The sequence below is a fragment of the Podarcis tiliguerta genome (assembly GCF_965153285.1).
Source record: "Podarcis tiliguerta genome assembly, chromosome: 14".
In the NCBI taxonomy this organism is placed as follows: domain Eukaryota; kingdom Metazoa; phylum Chordata; class Lepidosauria; order Squamata; family Lacertidae; genus Podarcis; species Podarcis tiliguerta.
Window position 1 is genome coordinate 44,014,075 of NC_139547.1, and position 20,320 is coordinate 44,034,394.

Below are 20,320 nucleotides of genomic sequence, written 5' to 3' on the forward strand. Positions count from 1 at the left end.
CGCGCTTGCTTCCTATTGGCCGCTTTCCCTTGCCAGTCCCCGCCTTCCGCCTGAGAAGGGAAGCTGCGTTTTGACTGGGCGGGCGGAGCAAAGGTGGCGGAGCTGCTTCCGGGTACGTCGTTATGGTGACGGTGGTTGCCAGGTAGTGAGCTGAAGGTGGAAACGAGGCGCGCGCGCGGGCGGGGTTCGCTTACTGGGCCCCGTTCGGTCAATACGGGAGGGGAGGGGGTCCCCATAGGCGTCGGTCCCGCTGGGTGGGGTGTCATGTCTAGGTCCCAGGGCGTCCGGGTTCAAAGTCCCACACAGGCCTGCAGCAAACCGCCACTACTTCTCAGCCCGGCCTACCTCAAAGGGTTGTTGGGATAGGAGAGAAAGGGCGGGGAAGGAAAGAGCCTGCATGCTGCTTTGTGGAGGAAGGGTGGGATAAACAGAGCAAGGGATAAGGGGCCACTGAGGCTCCCCTAGTCGCAGGGCCGGATTTAGGTTTGATGAGCCCCTAAGCTACTGAAGGTATTGGGGCCCTTTATATGACCAGCTGTCCTTTGTCAACAACAGATTTTTTTTGTGTTTAATATATGCTATATGGTAATTTATGGACCTAATAGGTATCTAAAGCCAATTGCACATAACAAAATATTTTATTAAAGTAATTGTTGAACTGAAATATAATTAAGAAGTATATTAATAGTGGAACATGAGTTTGACCAAACTGCGGGAGGCAGTGGAAGACAGGAGTGCCTGGCGTGCTCTGGTGCATGGGGTCAGGAAGAGTCGGACACAACTAAACAACAACAACAAATATTAATAGTGAAAAATTTGCCCCCCCCCCCCAAGAGAGTGGGGCCCTAAGCTATAGCTTGTTTAGCTCAGGTATGGGCAAATTCGGCCCTCCACATGTTTTGAGACTACAACTCCCATCATCCTTAGCTAACAGGAAAAATGGTCAGGGGTGATGGGAATTGTAGTTCCAAAAAACATCTGGAGGGCCGAGTTTGCCTATGCCTGGTTAGCTTATACGTAAATCCGGCACTGCCTAGTTGTATGTCGAAACAGCGATGAGAGTGGCCATCCACCTAGGGTGCTGGAGGGTAGTTAGCCCTTTCCATAAGGCGCCATGGAGTTGCGCAGAATATGGGAAAGTGGGGGGGGGAGGACTTGGGATGTTGGGGGGACACGTTGCGCCCATATACAACTGTAGAGTTGGAAGGGACCACGGGGGTAATCTAGCCCAACCCCCTGCAATGCAGGAAATATTTGCCCAACTTGGGGATTCAGACCTTCAGCTCCTGAGATTAACAGTCTCATGCTCTAGCGACTGAGCTATGCCGGTAATCTCTCAGGCCTTTGGTTGATCAGATAAGTGATGGCCTTTTGAACTGGGTGGTGCTGGTTTTTGGTTTGTTGCTGTGTTGTGTATTTCTGTGTTTCTATATCGTAAACCGCCTCCTGATCCTTGAATGCAGAATGCATAGAAATGCAATAAATAAAAATAATTTTTAAGAAGTGGGAAGAAAGACCCACAAGCAAGTGTGCCAAAGTGTTTCTGAACTCTTTGCAGCTTTACAACCTTGCCCGTGTGGTTTGAACTACAACTTGGGGCTGCCTGTATGTTTTCAAGTTTTTTTTGGTAACCTTGGCAGTGCAGTCTTATACATTTTGTGGCAGTCAATCCAGTGGGGCGTACTCCCAGGAAAATTGTTATAACAATCGTCATTTTAAACATAGTTATTGATGAGTGGGACTCTGCGACAAAATGCAGCCATGTGGAACGCTTCTGTTCAGGGTTCCAGCTGCTCCATTCCATTCGCTGCTGGTTTTCCCCATCCAACACACACACACACACACACACACACACACACACCATTCTGTGATATGTGCCCATTCAGCAAGCTTAATTTTCATTGCCCTTATTGGGTGTTTTCTCTCTTTGGGGAATTGAGGTGTGTAAACTTGTGCCCAGTCCTCAATACATTAAAATCTTCAATCCCAATCCCCCTGTTGTCAGCACTCATGTCTGTCCCTGGAGATGTTTTAATCAATGTGAGGTGGGAAGGACTACTCCTATCCTTTACATTTATGTGTTGCCTTCTTTTTCCTCCCGCCTGATTTTCAGAGTTTTTCCTTCCACTCAGCATTCTGTGCCATTGTGTTCTTAGGGGGCTACTTTTTGGTGTTGCCTCTTTGACAGTTCCCCCTAAAGGTTCTTTAGGTAAAGGTAAAGGGACCCCTGACCTTTAGGTCCAGTCGTGGCTGACTCTGGGGTTGCGGCGTGCATCTCGCTTTACTGGCCGAGGGAGCCGGCGTTTGTCTGCAGACAGCTTTCGGGTCATGTGGCCAGCATGACTAAGCCGCTTCTGGCGAACCAGAGCAGTGCACAGAAACATTGTTTACCTTCCCGCCGTGCTTTCGAAATGCTAGGTTGGCAGGAGCAGGGACCGAGCAACGGGAGCGCACCCCGTCACGGGGATTTGAACTGCTGACCTTCTGATTGGCAAGCCCTAGGCTCTGTGGTTTAACCCACAACATTTGCAAACCTTGAAGTTGACTCAAGTTGGCTGATACCTCCGTCTTCTGTGTCGGTGATGTGGTTTTGAGTAGGAGGACTTGAACTGCCATTAGAAAGAAGAGTTATATTGTAGCACTTTTTGGCAGCCTGATGTTTACTTGGAAGCAAGTTCTACTAAGTACATTAGGATTAACTTCTCTAGAAGCCCTTCTTTTAATTATTTCTTGCTTGATCCTCTGTATGTTTGTTGGAAATTCTGTAGATTCGACTTTGATTTTCTGCACAAATCTATTGATTCTGTGGTAGACAGTTAAATCCTGATGTGTATTGTGGTTCTGGTAGGATGTGCTGTGTTGGTAGGTATTGTTTTAACAGGATAGGGATTAGACAATTATGACACTGAAGAATCAAAAATAAGGATGAGCTAGTTTGGTAATTCTCTGAATTTTAAAATACTATTTTGTTATTTAACAAGCAGGTGCTATTTTTCTAGAAAAAGAGGTGTTGGAGCTCACCTTGTTCTCTTAGGATGGCAATTGTGCCCACCTGAGAGGTGCTGGAGCTGAGTAACTGGTTACTTTCGCGCTTGCGCATGCACATTAGCGCTAAATCACACATTGCGCATGCGCAGAAGTGCTGAATCATGACCCGCGCGTGCACAGACGCGGCACTGAATGCTGCAGGTTGCGAACGTGCCTCCCGCATGGATCACGGTCGCAACCCGAGGTTCCACTGTATAGCAAATCAAAGCAAGGCTACTGGGGAGGAGAGGAATAAGCGCCTCTGAGCTCATCTTTCCAATTCTTCTCTCTAAACTTAAATGACCTCCTCCATCTCAAATGCAGTGGAGTGTTTCTGAGCCTTGTTCTTGGAGGCTGTCCTTGATCACTTGTGCCAATGCTGGACTAAAAGTGTAAGCTTGGCTGCCAGCCATTTCCTTTTTTAAATCTGTCTACCCTCCGTCAAAACGTTTGAGACAGATATAGGGCACACTTCAGGGAAGGCAGCTCTGTGCAGAAAGGTAGGATCTGGTGTGTGCGGGTGTGCGGGGTCACACTGTGATTTTCACACTGCGGGGGGTGACCCGACAAGGCCTTGTCGTGTTTTACACAAATAGAATAAGGCCCAAGGCTGTGCTGCTTACATTTATTTTTATAACGGCACCATTTTACTTAAGGACATTCCCCTCCCTTCTCACACACGAGCTCAAATCAAATCCTCTTCGAACCTCTCTTGGTATTTGTTATAAGTGTCTCATTCTCTGCAAAGCAGAACAGAGAGGCAATTGTGTTTCTACATTTCGGTTTCTAATGTCTATAAGGGAGGGCTCTGCTTTGCAAACCTAATTGTAGCAAGCCACTTTAAATTTCACCTGCAAAGACTCCCTTTAAGAATGTTTTAAAGCATAGTTGGTTGATACTAGCAGGATAAGTCCATAGCTGTCATGTGCTACGTGGGACTACCTTTGAAAGTGACTCAGAAACTACAACTAATCCAGAATGTGGCAGCTAGACTAGTGACTGGGAGCAGCTGCCGGGACCATATAACACTGGACCTAAAGGATCTACATTGGCTCCCAGTATGTTTCCGAGCACAACTCAAAGTGTTGGTGCTGAGCTTTAAAGCCCTAAACAGCCTCAGCCCTGTATACCTGAATGAGCATTTCCACCCCCATGATTCAGCCTGGACACTGAGGTCCAGCTCCAAGGGCCTTCTAGCAGTTCCCTCATTGTGAGAAGTTACAGGGAACCAGGCAGAGGGTCTTCTCAGTAGTGGCCCCTGCCCTGTGGAACTCCCTCCCATCCAATGCTGAATTTCCTAAAGTAACTGAAGGCAGCCCTGTGTAGGGAAGTTTTTAAAAATGTTTAGCTGAGGCTCAGAAGACTCTGCTAGCCTCACCAAAGCAGCTTCAACAAGCCTCTGGCTGGTGAGGAGACTCCCTGTACCCAGGAGCCTGAAGATATCCTCTTTGGGCTCTGGGGTAGGTTTTCTGAGAGAAGTGCATTCCGGGACCTTTTTTCTGGAAAAAAAGCAGAGTCCAACAACATCCAGTTCCCCCACCTCTGGGGGAATAGGTGCTGATACCTATTCTGTAGGTAGGTAAAGGTAAAAGGTCAAGGACCCCTGGACAGTTAAGTTCAGTCAAAAGCAACTGCAGTGGTACCTCGGGTTAAGAACTTAATTCGTTCTGGAGGTCCGTTCTTAACCTGAAACTGTTCTTAACCTGAGGTACCACTTTAGTTAATGGGGCCTGCCGACATTCTGTTCTCATCCTGAAGCAAAGATCTTAACCAGAGGTACTCTTTCTGGGTTAGCGGAGTCTGTAACCTGAAGTGTCTGTAACCTGAGGTACCACTGTATGGGGTTGCGGCGTTCATCTCGCTTTCAGGCCGAGGGAGCCGGCATTTGTCCACAGACAGCTTCCTAGGTCATGTGGCCGGCATGACTTGACCATTTCTGGTGCAATGGGACACTGTGACAAGTGCCAGAGCACATGGAAATGCCGTTTACCTTCCTGCCACAGCAGTACCTATTTATCTACTTGCACTGGCATGCTTTTGAATTGCTAGGTTAGCAGCAGCTGGGACAGAGCAACGGGAGCTCACCCTGTTGTGTGGATTCGAATCGCCAACCTTCTGATCAGAAAGCCCAAGAGGCTCAGTGGTTTAGACCACAGCAAACCTACAGAATAGATATGAGCACCATTCCATCAGCATTAAGTGCTACTGAGACCCAGTGATTTCATCAGGAAGAGTTCAGCATGTGCTCAAAATAGGTGGCCTTTTGAAATAGTTGAACTTTGCTGGGGAACTTTGCTTGACATCTTGTACTAATAAACCAACTCCTATCTTCCTTGCTGGTTTCTGCTGTCCTTAACCAGCTTATTCATTTCATCACATCATCGTAAAATTTAGAAAGCACAACGCTGTTCACTTGGTGATGCATCCGGGAGATCTGATGTGCAACACAGTGTGAAATGGAAGTAGCTTTGTTTTATGAGTGGCAATCCCAGACTGCTTTGTGGGTTTTTAAGCAGGGTGTCCTTGTAAACAACTTTAAACAGAATGTTTCCCTTTTTTTCTTCTTCTTTTTTTTACAATAATGTTGATTGAATACTCTCCCTGTAGAAAATTAGTTTCTAAAGCGGCGAAATGGAACTCCTTAATCTGGCACCATGTTTATTTGGGGCAAACCTTTCTCCAGAAACGAGAGACCCAGAGTGTGGTAAGGAAATTTATCTGGCTATGGATCCGGAGGCTTTTATCTCCTGGGCACGGCTGTCTAGAAGGTGGTTTGCTATTTCCCTCCTTCTTGCCTGTTTTGTGTATGTTGCTGCTCTTCTGCTTTCAATGGAGTTTGTTTCATATTTTTTTGGCATTCCCCTAAATGTGTAGATCATTGATCTATGGTAAGACTGAGAATCGTCTGATTATATATTTTTTGGACTAGTATATGTTGGTAATATAACCCCTTTAATTGCAAACTCTGGTAGCGAGTACCCACAGAACCGCAGCCAAAACACAAAGAAGGTATCAGCATGCTAGGAGAACCCAGACATTTGCAGAAACGCAAATAAATGTGTGTTTTTTTATTTTTAAAAAACAGCTCAGTGAGATTGAGCTTTCTGAGTAGCCACAAAATGTTGAAAAAGAAATGGGGTGGGCAGTGGAATTCATTCATTCATCTTTACATTTGTAGTCTGCCTTTCCTGCAAGGAGCCCGAGGTGGCACACATAGTTCTGCTGCTTCCCATTCTGTCCTTACATCAACCCTGTGAGGTCAGTTGGGTCGCTGGTCCAAGGTCACCCAGTGAGCTTCCTCCCCGAGTGGGGGGTTTGAATCCTGGTCTCCTAGGTGTTACTCCAGCACAACTTTGCCAGCTCAGCATGAGTGCCTTGCTTGAGCTCCTTACAGCTTTCACTAGCATGTGTGAGTAGGGCAAAGCCGGCAGACAGAAACACTTCTGCTAGATGGTGAGGGTGTATTGTAATGTTTTCTTGCAGGTCCTGTGTAAATGTCATGAATCGCACATGTAAAAGATATGAAATGCTCATAAAAATAAGAGGTACAGAAGTGATTTTGCTTCTGCATCCACCTTTCTCTGAACCTGCTTTAAGAAACACCATTACACCTAGCATTGGAACTCCACTACGTATATTGTATGTAGCATCTGGTTAGCCCTGCCCCCCTGGAAGTCTGTTTACTTCTGTTTGGCAGTGCCTGTGGTCTGTGGGTTGCTGTCCTATTTTTTAAAGTGAGGTTGTTCTGTGTCTGGTGTCTGTTCTTCCAGATCATGATGTTCTGATGAATATGATAGACTTCACACTCTCTCTTTCTTTCTCTCTCTCTCTCTCTCTCTCTCTCTCTCTCTCTCTCTCTTACACACACAGAAACAGAAACCAGCTGTCTTTCTTTCTGCCTGGTTGCCCAGAGGTAATTCTTACTTGCCACAGGCAACCAGACAGGCGGCTATATTTACAAGCCTGACTTAGTTGGCATGTTTGCATTTGAATATTGACTCCCTGGTACAAAGCTTGTATACAGGCCTCCCCCCACTTATGTGGGGGTTATGTTCCAGGCCCCCACGCGCATAAAGGAAATCATGTAAAGTGGGGAGCACCCATTATATGCCTTCTCTGCCACTCTCTCTTCAACCCATACCAAAAAATACTCTGATTCAAGATATCCACAACTAGAATGGAAGCTCTGGGGTTGGCAGGAGGCTAGAGGTTGTGCAGGAAAGCGGCTGTTCTTGCTGTGCAACCCCACACATCAGCTGTTAGGAGGGGAGGCTGAGCAGCATGTACAAAGCCTCCAGCCTCTTGGGGGCTCCCTCCGCCTTCGCTGCTGTCCTCTTCGGGCTCTGGGGAGGGTCTCACGACAACTGTCCAGCTCTCTCCCGCGATTGCAGGTTTGAATTGAATTATTTAATAATTTCCTGGCGCCGCACATATGCACGGTTGTGTGCAGATCTATCAAGCATAAGTGGGGGAATTGCCTTGGCTCCCTGATACAAAGCATACTCTGTTCATTTCCATGCCTGTGATTTGAGAGAGAGGTGGAAGGCAATGTCCCAATACAAAAGAGGCCAGAAGTTAATTTGCACAGCTGAGCCCAGCCCAATTGCTCCCTTGTATACTGATTTTTACATGTTGTGAAACAGGTCCTGGAGGCTGGGGAGCTGCTATGTTGGATTTAATCTGTTCTGTGTGGAAACAGGAGAGTGGAAGGTGGTTCGTGATCTGTTTGTGTAATGTGCTCTTGTTCTCTGCTTCTTTCCTGTAACTCCAGGACGAACCCTAGAAGAAAAGTGATGGATCTCACCTCTGTGATGATTCTTCCACTGCTTTTTGGCAGCCTGGGGGTTTTTGGGCTCTTCCGGCTGCTTCAGAGAATGCGTGTGAGAGCCTACCTGAAGGATGCAGTGGTGGTGATCACAGGAGCAACTTCTGGACTAGGGAAAGGTAGGTTTCTGAGACATTTGGCATGGAGATGGAGAGGAGAACAGCTTGTACAGGACAGCTTGTACATTACTCAAAATGTTTCCTCGGGAAATAGGGTGTTATTAAACTCTCATCTCACACCACGAAGGTCAAGCTTAGCCTTACAGGATCAGATTCCTTGTGAAGGAGGAGGGAACCTGAGGAGTCTTGGTTTTTTAATTTTATTCTTCAGTAGCATCTCTTAGCAAATATACAGGTTGAGCAGGTAGGAGGCAAGTCACAACAGAACTTCTGGATTTTACAAATGTTCAAAAAATGGGGACTTGGCCATTGTGCGTGTCCTCATCCCTAGATGAAACCCAAAACCTGCATTGCATCTAAACTGTTCAATTTGCTAGTTTACTCATACTCAATTTAAATATGTACCAATTCATATTTTAGGGCCGTAACACCAGCCTGTTTTTCTCTCTATCCTTCCCCACTTTGCTTAACCTGCCCAAGGCTTGGAAAACTCAGAAGCTTCCTCAATCTCTTGTGCCATTTTGATTGGCCTTATACAGATGTGGCCCTTTTCTGTGTTTGGGAATTTTTCGTATGGGTCAACATGGCAACCTTTGCTTCTTAGTGGAAATGTGGCAATCCCAAAGCAGCACCAAACTCCCCAGTATCATTTATATTACATATACGCACACACAGCAAGCAGAACACCAGAACAATAGCTGCTTCCCAAAGAACACATGGCTTAAGTAAAACAATAGAGACTTCCACAAGATACAGAAACACCTCATCATTTAGCCCTTCTGGCTGGTCCTTAATGTTTCTGGGATGGAAGGTGGCTCCATCCCAGAAACATTAAGGACCAGCCAGCAGTCTGTTCCGACTTATTGCCTGCTACTTTGTTCCCCATCTCCATCGCCTTGTTAATTTACTGGAAGCGCAGGAGCATGCATTGGCAAGGGCATGAGGTGAATCAGGACCTCCAAACTCCAGGTCTTCTTTGCTGGGCCTCAGATCCCCTGTCCTCCCCCCCCCCCATTTTTTGGGTAAAACTTTAATGCAAGGTTTCCTAAACTTGGGTCTCCTGCTGTTGTTGGGCTACAGCTCCCATCATCCCTAGCTAGCAGGACCAGTGGTTAGGGATGATGGGCGTTGTAGTCCTAAAACATCTGGAAACCCTGCTTTAATTTGGTGAGTGGAAGACTAGGTGCCCTGCAAAGTGCAGCGCTGGTGAAATCCCAGCCACCTGCCAGCCTGATTTGGCCCAAGTCACTCTAGACATACTTCAACTTCCATCAATCTCAGTGAGCATGGCCAATTTCCAGGGATTATGGGAGTGGTAGTTTAGCAACATCCAAAGGTTCCCCACACCTCATATGGGTTCTATGAGTCATGGGGTTTATGAAAAGTACCTAGCAATGCCAAACCTTCCCTGGTGGGAGGACTTTCTCAATCCATGGCCTTTTCAGTCACTCCCACGCAAAAATGGGGAACCTGCCCCTATAGTTGGGTAACACCTGCCCTAACCTGTTTTCTTCCAGCTTGGAGGCAAGTCTCAGCCAGTGATTCAGACTCAGGCACCCCACTCCAGTCAATTCTCCCATGAGCTGAGAACATCCTTAAAATGGGTGGGGAAAGGGAAACATTTATGCAACCTTCTGTAACTTAATTCACCAGCAACTGACGCTTGGCGCCCGGTGGAGGTGCTTTCCTGTTCTCTGCAGAACAGCGTTGAAAGCCCTTTGGGAACGGAATGTCCTCCCTGCCTTATCGTAGCTGTGTGCTTGGTCGTTGGCCCAACCACAAGCTTACAGCGTGGGTTTCTCCTCAAGGTGCCGCGACTTCTTGGGAAGGAAGAGCTACCTTAATGCATCATAGTGTACTAGTTCATCTGTCCCATGGCTATGTCTCCAGATTTTGTTTATTTGGTTTTTCCCCTGCCCTTTTCCTCGACAGGGACTCGAGGCAGTTAAAACTGAAACAGCTAAAAACAGGGGGGTATTTATTGAAACACACAGATTATTGCAATAAAAATATCACAGTACCAGCCCTTTCCTTAAAACCAGTTCCCAAAAGCCCGTTGGAACAAAAAAGTATTCACCTGCTGGCAGAAGGACAGCAATGAGGGAGCCAGTCTGATTTCTCTATGAGGGTAGTTCCAAAGTCTGGGAGCAGCCATCGAGAAGGGTTACTGTTGCTTGAGATACTTTTAATTAAAAACAAAAGGGATTGAGCCCTGCTTTGTTGAAAATGAGTTCCGTGCCACTGAGCTGCGTCCCCCCCCCCCCCAAAAAAAAATATGTTTGACAGATTTGTACAGGATCTCAATGAGAACTGAAAAGGGCTCACAGTTGGACTGAACCTTGGAAGCTGCCTTACACCATTGGCTTCAGTGTTGTCTGTTCTCCGCTGGGAGTGGTTTTATAAAATCTCAGGGCAGGGAAGGGGTTCTTTCCCAACCCAGCTCACTGGCGGTTGACCCTGGGACCTTCTGCATGTAAAACGTGTTCTCAATCATGAACCTGTGGTCCTTATCCAAAACAGTTCTCCTAGCTGATTTATTCATTACAATATTTCTCTCTTCCTTTTTAGGAAATGGTGAATATCATCATTATTGTTGTTTATTAAATCTCTATACTGCCCTTCATCCAAAGAACACAGGGCAGTTTGCAATATGAAAACACAAACATACCCTGTTAACAAACAAAACCAATAACCTCCTCAACACACACACACCGTTTAAAAGGCCATAGATGGTTTAATTAGCCTGGGAGAAGAGGAGTGTTTTCTCCTGGTGCTTCAAGAGATGTGGTGAGGGTGTCAGGTGAGTCTCCCTGGGGAGAACATCCCACAAGCAGGGAGCCACCGCAAAGGCCCATTCTCGTGGTGCAGCCTTCTGGGCCTGCCATGGACACCAGACCAGTCTTGTGTTGCTCATGCCCAAGTAGTTTCAAGAGCGTTGGAGCACTGACTGTTTTTGAGGCCGTTCAATGGTCGAACAGGTTCAAAGAGCCTTCCCCAGCTTGGTCCTTCCTTCCCCTCAGTGTTTTGGACTGCAATTCTCTATCAGCTCTAGGCAGCCTATCCAGTGGTCAGGGAAGATGGGAGTTGTACGAAGAAGGCTCCCTCACCATCACATGCACATAAAGGGGAATTACGTCCTGCAGTAGCAGCGATACAGTGCAGTATGCTGGATAAAGGTCTTCTGCCGAGGAGATCAGTGTTCAGATCCCTGCTCAGCCATAAATTTTACTGGGCGCCCTTTGACAAACCAGTCTCTCTCACGGCAATTCTATTTCACTGAAATGCCAAATCTAAAATGTGATCATAGATCCATGTCTGCTTCCCTCAGCGTTCTGCTTTATTCACCACCTCCCCCTTTCATTTACCAGCAGAACCTTTGAATGAAGAAATTAAATATAAAATTGGGCTGAGGCCAAACAAAGTGTCAGATACGTACCAAAACACGTGTCTATAAAGAATTATGCGATCTGTGGCTATTCAGATGTTGTGCTATAGGTCGCTCACCCCGTAACTGATCCAAAGTCAGCTTCATTGGCTGAGCCTGGGTTATACAATGATTTCTCCACAATACAGCATGCATAATTTTGTAAATCGCAATCATGTTGTGTCCCCCCCCCCCCCGCCCACTTGAGTTCTTCTTTTCCTAACCAAAGTAGTCTCTAACTTAATCCTGATCATTTGGCCATTTTCTCCACTGATTTCTAGATCTACCAGTATCCTTTCCGAAGTGCATTCACCCAAAAGAGTATTCCAAGTGTGGTCATACAAGAGTTGTGTAAAGGCATTTTTTCCCTGTCCCCCTCTCTCTCTTTTTGCCAAGAATGTGCCAAAGCTTTCCATGCCGCCGGGTCAGAACTGGTGCTGTGTGGTAGGAGCAGAGAGAGACTTCAAGACCTTCTGCAGGAGCTCTCCACTGCTGCTGGCCACCCAAAGAATGTAAGCAACGGGGGGAGGGGGGAGGAAGAGGAGGAGGTGGAGAGACTGTAGGTCAGTGATGCTTTTCACGCAGGTCACAGGTTTATGGAGTTGTGGGAAGAGGAGAGGTGGAGAGGGAGAGAGGTGGAAAGGGGAAGCCAGTAAAATGTCATTTTTTTTACATAGTACATTTGCAGAGCTTTTGTGTCAGCATCACGTACACAGGGATTTTGTTTTGCTGGCAGTGCAAGAGTCCAGAGGGTGCAGGGCATGGTTGGTTGCAATGTGTTTTGTTTCTGTGTGCTGCTGGGTCAAATTAACCCCCTTTTAAAGCCAGGGTCGGCGTCAAGGCTCAGCATCATTGAATGCTCACTGAAGCCTGTGTCCCACTGCCAATCCCTGGTGCCTCCCATCCTTGCTGCTGCTGCTGCCTGATCTGTTCTTTGAACAAGCAAGCAAGCAGCAAGAGGAGCAGCAATCTCTGCAATAATAACAATAGTAATAATAATAATAATAATAATAATAATAATAATAATAATAATTTATTTGTACCCCGCCTATCTGGCTGGGTTTCCCCAGCCACTCTGGGCAGTTTCCAACAAAGATTAAAAATACATTAAAATGTCACACATTAAAAACTTCCCTGAACAGGGCTGCCTTCAGATGTCTTCTGCAAGCCTGGTCCTTGATATCTCTGTATTGTGTGTTAATGAGAAAGCTAACTAGGCCTGAAAGCACCTTGCCCAAGGTCCATCCCCTCCCCACCCTAAACAAAAACCAGGAATCTGCCCTGCTTTAAGCCATATAAGCCAGTTGCTCCTTCCAAACGTGCTGGTAGCAGGGGTGCCAAGCCCTTTGCCCCCTCCCCAATATTTTTTTGGGAGGGGGCTTCCCTCAAATGTCCAGAGCATGCGTTGATTTATAAACATTTCCCTAGATCCCTGTGGCATGTTTATAATGCCATTTTATCTTCCCAGTATCACACTGTGAGAGAGGATAGGCAAAGAGAGTGGTTTCACCAAGGCTACCCAATGAACCTTGCAGCTGAATAGGTTCAGATACGATTAACTGCTTTTTTCTTTTCTTTTTCAACAGCCCCATAAACACCACACTGTGGTCTTTGACCTCGCTGACATCAAAGCAGTCGTTGGCGCTGCCGCAGAGATTTTGAAGTGTGCAGGCCATGTGGACATCTTGATTAACAATGCTGGAATCAGCTACCGCGGCACAATTGTGGACACCCTGATGGAAGTGGACAGGAAAGTGATGGAAACCAATTACTTTGGCCCAATTGCTTTGACAAAAGGTAGACTGTAACAGCCTCCTCCTGTGTCTTTCTGCACACATCCTAACCTTTCCTGCAGTGGTTACGGTGCCCCACTTCTTTAGCAGTTACACCTCTGCAATATTCTAGATTTGCTTCCTGCATTGTAGGGGGTTGGACTAGATGACCCTCGGGACCCCTTCCAACTCCACAATCATATGATTCTATGTAGACCACTTAAGTGCTGTCTTCGTAAAGCCTGTGGGACGTGCTTCATGTAACAGTCTTGAAAATGACCATGGTGACACAAATCATAGGCTTACTTTCAAGCTAAAATGGTCCTTGCTTGCCATTTTAATATCTTCCTGAGCTGGAGGAGCTTGTAGAAAAGCGAAGGGGGCAAGCATCAGGCAGTCGACTTGGCTGCTGATCCCTCTTTCAAAGCAACTCTCCTTGCCCTTGTAGCATTTCTCTACATGGAGAAAATCCTAGAGGGCAGCAGGAAACTGAAAGAGGTCTGTGGAATTGGCTGCTATACACTACACTGGTGGGAAAAATGTAGATGCAGCCCCTCAGCATTTGCTTGGTGGAAATGTTGGCCCACTAGCTCCACTGAGTCTTACATTCCTTGCTTATAGTCTGTGTCTGCCTTTCTCAGCCCCGGGTCCCTAGATGTTTTTGGACTACAACTCTCATCCCTTAGCCACCATGGCCAGTGGACAGGAATGATGTGAGTTGCAGTTTGAGAGCATCTGGGGACCAAAGGTTGAGAAAGTCTTGTCTATATAATACAGGGATACAATAGTTTTATTTGCACCTTCCTTACTGAGTTTCTGGGCAAGTAAAAATGGGACCCACCTGTGCCAGCTGACCCTTTTTTGCATCCTATTTTATGTTCAAGTAGATTTCTTAAGAAAAAAAGGACTCATTTCTTTCACTGAAATCAGTGGAACTTTGTTCCAAGTAGAGTTTTTCAGCATCAGGGTAGGAACAATTCCTGCCTTGGATAAGAAGTAACTGCAAGGTCATCTTTTGGATCCCAGTGCGATTATTTTGCCTCTCTCTTCATTTCTACAAATATTGCAACTTCAAGGTCTGCTAGGAATCCCCAAGAAATTGTCACTAGGATAAATTAGGCAGTTGAAGTACATTTGTGTAAGACAGTTACACTTACACACACACACACACGACTCTAGGTAGCAGCATAAGGAAGAAACCCTGGTCTCCCAGGATCGAAGCACACATTATTTCTCATGGCAAGATTGTGGAGTTGCATTCTTATTCTCTCCCCCTCCCTCCTCTCTCTAGCAATTCTGCCTTCCATGATCAAGAGGAGAAAAGGCCACATTGTTGCCATCAGCAGCGTTCAAGGCAAAATTAGCATTCCTTACCGCTCGGCTTGTAAGTATTCTTCACAAGGCTTGGGGGGGGTGGCTGCTCTGGAACCACCAGCTCACCGGAAAGGGGCAGCCAACACATTATAGTAGATACAGCACATATAGAGCTCAAGGGAGGGGAGCCTCAGGCCAGTGTTTCTCAAACGCGGGTCTCCTGTTCTTTGTTGGACTACAACTCCCATCATCCCTAGCTAGCAGGACCAGTGGTCAGGGATGATGGGAGTCGTAGTCCAGCAAAAGCAGGTGACTCAAGTTTCAGAAACACTGGCTTAGGTGAACCTTAAACATTGGGAAGAATAGTTTCTCCTCTCCCTATCTTCATCTTTGCTTGTCTCCAGAGCTGGGTGTGACTTCCACAGGGCCAGTCCTACTCAATTTCTACGGGTGCCAGCAATGCAGGGTCCCATTTTAGAGGGGTGCTTTGGTATCTTCTGCATCACCAGAAGGTAGCATACATCTTGCATCGTGTGGTCCAAAATGCCCAACTTCATTCTGGATAATCACTGCCCTTACCCAGGTATTCCTCCCCCTACATCACATTTACGATAAGAATGCAAACTTTGCCATCAAAATCTGCCTAGGTAGTTGTGCTGAATCTGATTATAGCATTCATGCTAACCTAACAGACTTGGAACTTCTCCGCATATATTGAAATCTAACCCTCCAATCCTAAAATAAGAAATTGGAAAAGGAACAGGGTAGTGCCATTGTTCGTAGCCTGTAAAAAGACACCATGCTCAAAAGCTCTTGCTTCATTTGTTTGGAATAAACCTGTGTGATTCAGCAAAGAGCGCATTGGAGCTGACCTCTAATTTTCCCCTCTCTAAAACAGAAATTCTTTCACATGATTATGAAGATCCTTGCAGAGACTCATGCAAGTTTACAACTTGGTTTTGAATTCTTAAAGTCCCTTTATGATATTCCCAAATTTTCCTTTAATGAGAAGCTGTCCAGCAGCTGGCATACTATTAAAGTCTGCCCATCCTGGGCTGGACCAAGGGCCTGTGTGCTCCAACACTGCCAAGATGTCATTGGAAAGCTTGTAAGCAGAGCAGAATCAGACATAATCACCCTTGTTGCTTGCCCCAGCAAAAGCCTACTGCCTTGGAATAGGCTGCATTCAGTTCTGGTAGCTAATAGCTATTTACGCTGTTACATGCTTCATGCAAAAGGCAGCTATGCATTTTGGCTGGGAAGCTGCAGATCAGAAATCAACTGAAATTGTGTCACCTTCGGGGTTTTTAGATTCTGCCTCTAAGTATGCCACCCAAGCCTTCTTTGACTGCCTACGAGCAGAAGTGGAGCAGTACGACATCGACGTCACAGTTGTGAGCCCCGGCTACATTCAGACAAATCTCTCACTTAATGCTGTAAAGGCAGATGGATCCCAGTATGGAGGTGAGGACTAGCTTTGCTTGTGTAAATTATATGTATCTGTTGGTGTCCAGGGAGTGCCAGTGGAGGGAAAGGGGAAAACCCGGTTTCTCAAAGTTTGGCATTAACTGAAAAGGCCCAATATAAAAACTAGCACATTTAACAAAGTTGGATAATCTCCAATAGCTTTAGTGGCCCATGTTCAGTGGTCACAGACTTGTTTGCAGAGTTTCACCTCTGCACATCTCTTGATCTATGGGCTTAATTTGTAATCTTGAGCCTCCTGGATCCACCAACAGAAAATAATCTCTAGAGGGAGGTAGTAATTTGTTGTTCTTTTCAGTAATGGACAAGTCAACTTCTGAAGGCAAGGCAGCTGCAGAGGTGGCTCAGGTGGTTCTGAGTGCTGTTGGGGAGAAGAAGAAGGAAGTGCTGGTTGCTGGCTTCATGCCTTCTCTGGCCGTGTACGCGCGAACGCTCTGTCCCAGGCTCTTCTTCCACTTTATGGCATCTAGAGCCCGGAAAGAAAGGAAAGCCAAGGATTCTTAACCAATTGGAGTTCATTTTAAACCATTGGTTTAAAACCAGAAGCTACCAGCTGATGTGTCCAGGGTCTGTGGGAAGCATGAACTTCAGGATTGTTTAAGCTGCATCTCTCGCTTGCCGTGAAGAGTTGGAGCCAGGCTTGTGCTGCCTGCACATCGCTGATGGCATCCGAAAAGCTGCTTTCACCACTTACAGCTTTGTTGGCTCCCTGGGACAAAAAGGCTTCATCTGCAAGGAGTTAGGCCACGGGAAAATTCTCCTGCGTGTTGAAATGAGCAGGAACTGCACACCTCCACAGCTCCCATTCGTCTTATTTGGGCTTGTCCACAAGACAACAGGCTACTGGCATTACTATGTTTACTTTCCTCGGGCCTAGGCTCTCATCAGCTGAATGTAAAATACTTATTGAGGGAGAACGAAAGACTACCATTGCCTCCAATATCATTCTCTTAAAAAACCTAAGTGGTTGCAGGCTGCTTCTTTTTGCCAGGGTGGGGAGAAGGGATGCAGGCAGCTGAAATGTGCTGCACATGCATTGCCCAACTGCACTTACTGCATTTTGGCCCGGGCTCAAAAGCTACCACCTCCACTACCCTTAATCCTAGTAGCTTAGCTTGGTATTTTCACCTGTTAAACTCAGAGTAGGTCCTGGCTAGGAACTACAGGTAACTCCACTAGCACATCCAAGGATCAGAAAGCTGTTGTCCCCGCCCCCCCTCCCAGTTATCTGGGGGGGTGGGATGCTGCAGCTTGCCTTCCTTAGGCAGATCTGAGTTGCTAACTGCTATTAAAATAGACATGAAAGAGGAACTACATATACTGTTTGCTCTGCAGCTCATCTGAATGTAGTATTCAGTGTGCAAAGAACATCCTTGTCTGATAGTAGCACCAGCCTCCATCCCCATTCAGTCTTACTGATTCTCTAATGGCAAATTCAAAAGCCTAATTCCTGAAAGCAGAATTGTTCGTAGACAGATGCAGTTTCATAAGGCAGGTAACACAAAGATTCCTTGCAGCAATCACATAACTCCATAGAACTAACAAGATGGTTCTCAGAATTCTTAACCTTGAGAGTAAATAAATGAGCATTAGTGATTGCTTGTACCAGCAGAAGCTAAAACACTTTACATAATATTTGTGCTTTTTTCACCCTTCTGGTTTATAATTTGAGGGAATTACTGCATTAGTTACTTGCAGAATGCCTGTTATAATCCTCGTCTCCAGCAAGCAAATACAGCTACAGGAATCTGCTTGGCGCACTCAACAGATACTGTGACCAGAAGGCTGCAGGATTTCAACCCTTGGCCAAACTGACCTACTGAACAGAAGCAGCAGCAAGCTCTCTGCTTGCTGTACTGGATTCCAAGGGCTAAAGATAGCACTGAGTTCTGGCTTTGCCCTTGTGGGATGCCATTCCAAGGTCACTAAACATTGCACAAAGGTCAGGTTGCAGCTATCACGCTAAGCAAGAGCATATACCTGTACGTGACCTGAGCATGTTCACAGGCTTCCATTCGCAAGTCACAATAGCCTTACTCTTTCGCAAAGTCTTGTGAAAATACCCAGGATTTATCAGTTAAAATGTGATCAGAGGGAAGACTTCTTGTTTCCAACTAGGAAATGAAGACTTATACACAATCCACAGTTCACTGAAAAGTTAAAAGGAGCAGGGGACTTGACTAAATACTGCAAGAAGGGCAGCTCTGCCTCAAGTTCCCCATCCATAATGGCAAGTACAATATACCTCCTGCTCAACTATCATTACACTCTTATGTCACCAAGGATATTCAGAGGAGGCCCATTCATTTCAGTGGGTCCACTCTTAAGTGTGGCTAGCACTGGCTTCATCCCTGAGTTCCCCATCACTGGGTAGCAGGGGCAGGATCCAAGAGAGGTTGAACTAGATGCTAGGGAGGGAAGAACATAACATGGATTTTTTCCTGCCAGATATCAGCAAAGTTTAAAGAGGGTGCATGCAATAATGATTGAAATAAAAGTCCTGTTATAGAAGAGCAAGTGGTCTGCCTACAATTTCACTTGTACTTGGGGGGGGGGGGGAATTGCATGCGCCAAATGAGTTTTTGTGAGAGTGTCATAGGGGCTGGCAGTTTATGGAAGATCATTTGCTTACAGCATTCAGAAGCAAGTTTTAGTGTTATAAAACATGGGAAAGAGATACTTAACAGACCTGTTCTTTAACAGTGTACTGAGACATTCAAACAGCACATGCTTCACTGGGCATTAGTATTCAGAATAAAAAATAAATTCTGGAGAAGTGCTCACAATAGGGCAGTTACACTATAATCTGCTATGGAGGATATTTAAATTTGCCATTGAAGTGCTCCTTTTTACAGGGCTGAAGTCCATTATAAAGGCTATTTAATCCCTGTACAATTACATGAAGGGAAGAATTGTTCTTTGCATGCTAACAGCATAATCTTAACACCAGGTAAAATCCAGGAGAATTTGCAAATTCAGTCTTGTCTTAGTTAACATTTTAAGTTTTGCTGCGACTTTCCTGCACTGCCAGGCTTACTAAGCTTTGAGGGCAGGTAAGCTCCAGGCAAAAGGGCATGGCTTATGTTTCTGTGTTCCAGCAGTACAAATATTGGGCAAGTTAACATCAAGGGCTTGCTCTGACGAAGGAAGCACCCAGCAAACCTCCTCTTGTTGCCGTAAACAGTGAACCCTCCTCAAGGAGGCCATCTACTCATAACCAAAAGCTGCACTTCAAACTCACGAGTTAGCATGATTATAGCCTTCCTTAAGAGTTATTCCTCTAGAAACAACTTTGGCACCAAAAGAAAGCAAACCACTTGAAATTCTCATCCTTTAATGAATGGTCAGTGATAACTTTGAGCTGGTTCTGTAGAATACAATTAAACAATATACTTAAAGGTTTCTTGGGGGGGAAACAAAAAACCCACACTCCCTCTTAGGTATCTTTCCGTTCATTGACATTCCGTTATTGACTTCAGCTCCCACAGTGTTCCTTTTCACGGCAGATCCATGTCTGAGGTGTAAGAAAACTGAAAATTCCCTTGATGCACCCAGTGACATGTTATTTTTGTTCTAAAAATAACAAAAAAATTAATAATATATGGATAAACCAAACTGCTTCCCAGGCACCACTTCAAGAAGAAAAGTTGAATGTCACTGTGGGAGTCTTAATACACTTTTTTTTGTTTTGTTTGTCTTTGCGGATTTCTCCTTCCTCTGCCGCAATCATACGGCGTAAAGTTCATAAATCTTCTTTACACAGTACACCAGGGCAGCGAGTGCTATCGTGTTATGCAGTCTCTTTCTGTGCAGGTCGTCCTTCCTCACCAGAACCACGGGAGTGGAGGAGGTGAGTGTATGCAGGGGCAGGCGAGAGAGTTTATAGGCATTATACTCCACTTGGTACTTGCAGCAGGGGTCGAATTGCCAAGAGATCCCATAGAGGGTGCAGCAGGCTATGCTGAGGACGCCAGCAGGCAAAGAGATGTAATGGGAATAATCTACGGGAACAGCCAGGGGGGTGAAGAGGCAGGCTGTGCCCGCCAGCACGGCCGTCTTGTGCAGGCAGTTCCCAACAGTGATCCAGCGGGCCGTCTCGTCCCCAATGCGCGTGGGCTCAATCACAATGTATTTGTACTGAGCCTCTAAGGCCTGTTCCAGCTCGTATTCAAACTGGTCCTGAGCATTCTCGCCGTTGTAGATTTCGTGAACAATGTAACAGTCCGTGGCAGACAAGGTGACCCTGTCGGAAGAAAAGGCAAGTGAGTTACTTGAGGGTTGTGAACTGGCCTTGCTCCCTGCCTTCCCGCGATCAGTACAACCTATAAGTTTGCCTAGGGGCTGTAGCCCCGCG

General features: G+C 46.1%; 2 protein-coding genes across 4 annotated transcripts in view; one reads left to right on the forward strand and one right to left on the reverse strand.

Annotated features, from left to right (window-relative positions):
• The window catches only part of DHRS7B (dehydrogenase/reductase 7B), a 26,591-nt gene continuing 6,271 nt past the window's right edge, over positions 1–20,320 (forward strand). The window contains exons 1-7 of one of the 2 annotated variants that reach the window (XM_083413719.1): positions 1–142; positions 7,799–7,971; positions 11,792–11,907; positions 12,982–13,192; positions 14,459–14,551; positions 15,793–15,945; positions 16,265–20,281. In XM_083413719.1, coding sequence (XP_083269845.1) covers positions 123–142; positions 7,799–7,971; positions 11,792–11,907; positions 12,982–13,192; positions 14,459–14,551; positions 15,793–15,945; positions 16,265–16,470 — 972 coding nt within the window. In that variant the 5' untranslated portion in view covers positions 1–122 and the 3' untranslated portion in view covers positions 16,471–20,281. Of the gene's footprint in view, positions 143–288; positions 511–7,798; positions 7,972–11,791; positions 11,908–12,981; positions 13,193–14,458; positions 14,552–15,792; positions 15,946–16,264; positions 20,282–20,320 lie in introns of those variants that run through there. The other variant, XM_083413720.1, reaches the window with a different exon arrangement.
• The window catches only part of TMEM11 (transmembrane protein 11), a gene marked incomplete at its 5' end in the record, with an annotated part of 11,361 nt that continues 10,324 nt past the window's right edge, over positions 19,284–20,320 (reverse strand). The window contains one exon of one of the 2 annotated variants that reach the window (XM_083413755.1): positions 19,284–20,209. In XM_083413755.1, the coding sequence (XP_083269881.1) occupies positions 19,693–20,209 (517 nt within the window). In that variant the 3' untranslated portion in view covers positions 19,284–19,692. Of the gene's footprint in view, positions 20,289–20,320 lie in introns of both variants that reach the window. The other variant, XM_083413756.1, reaches the window with a different exon arrangement.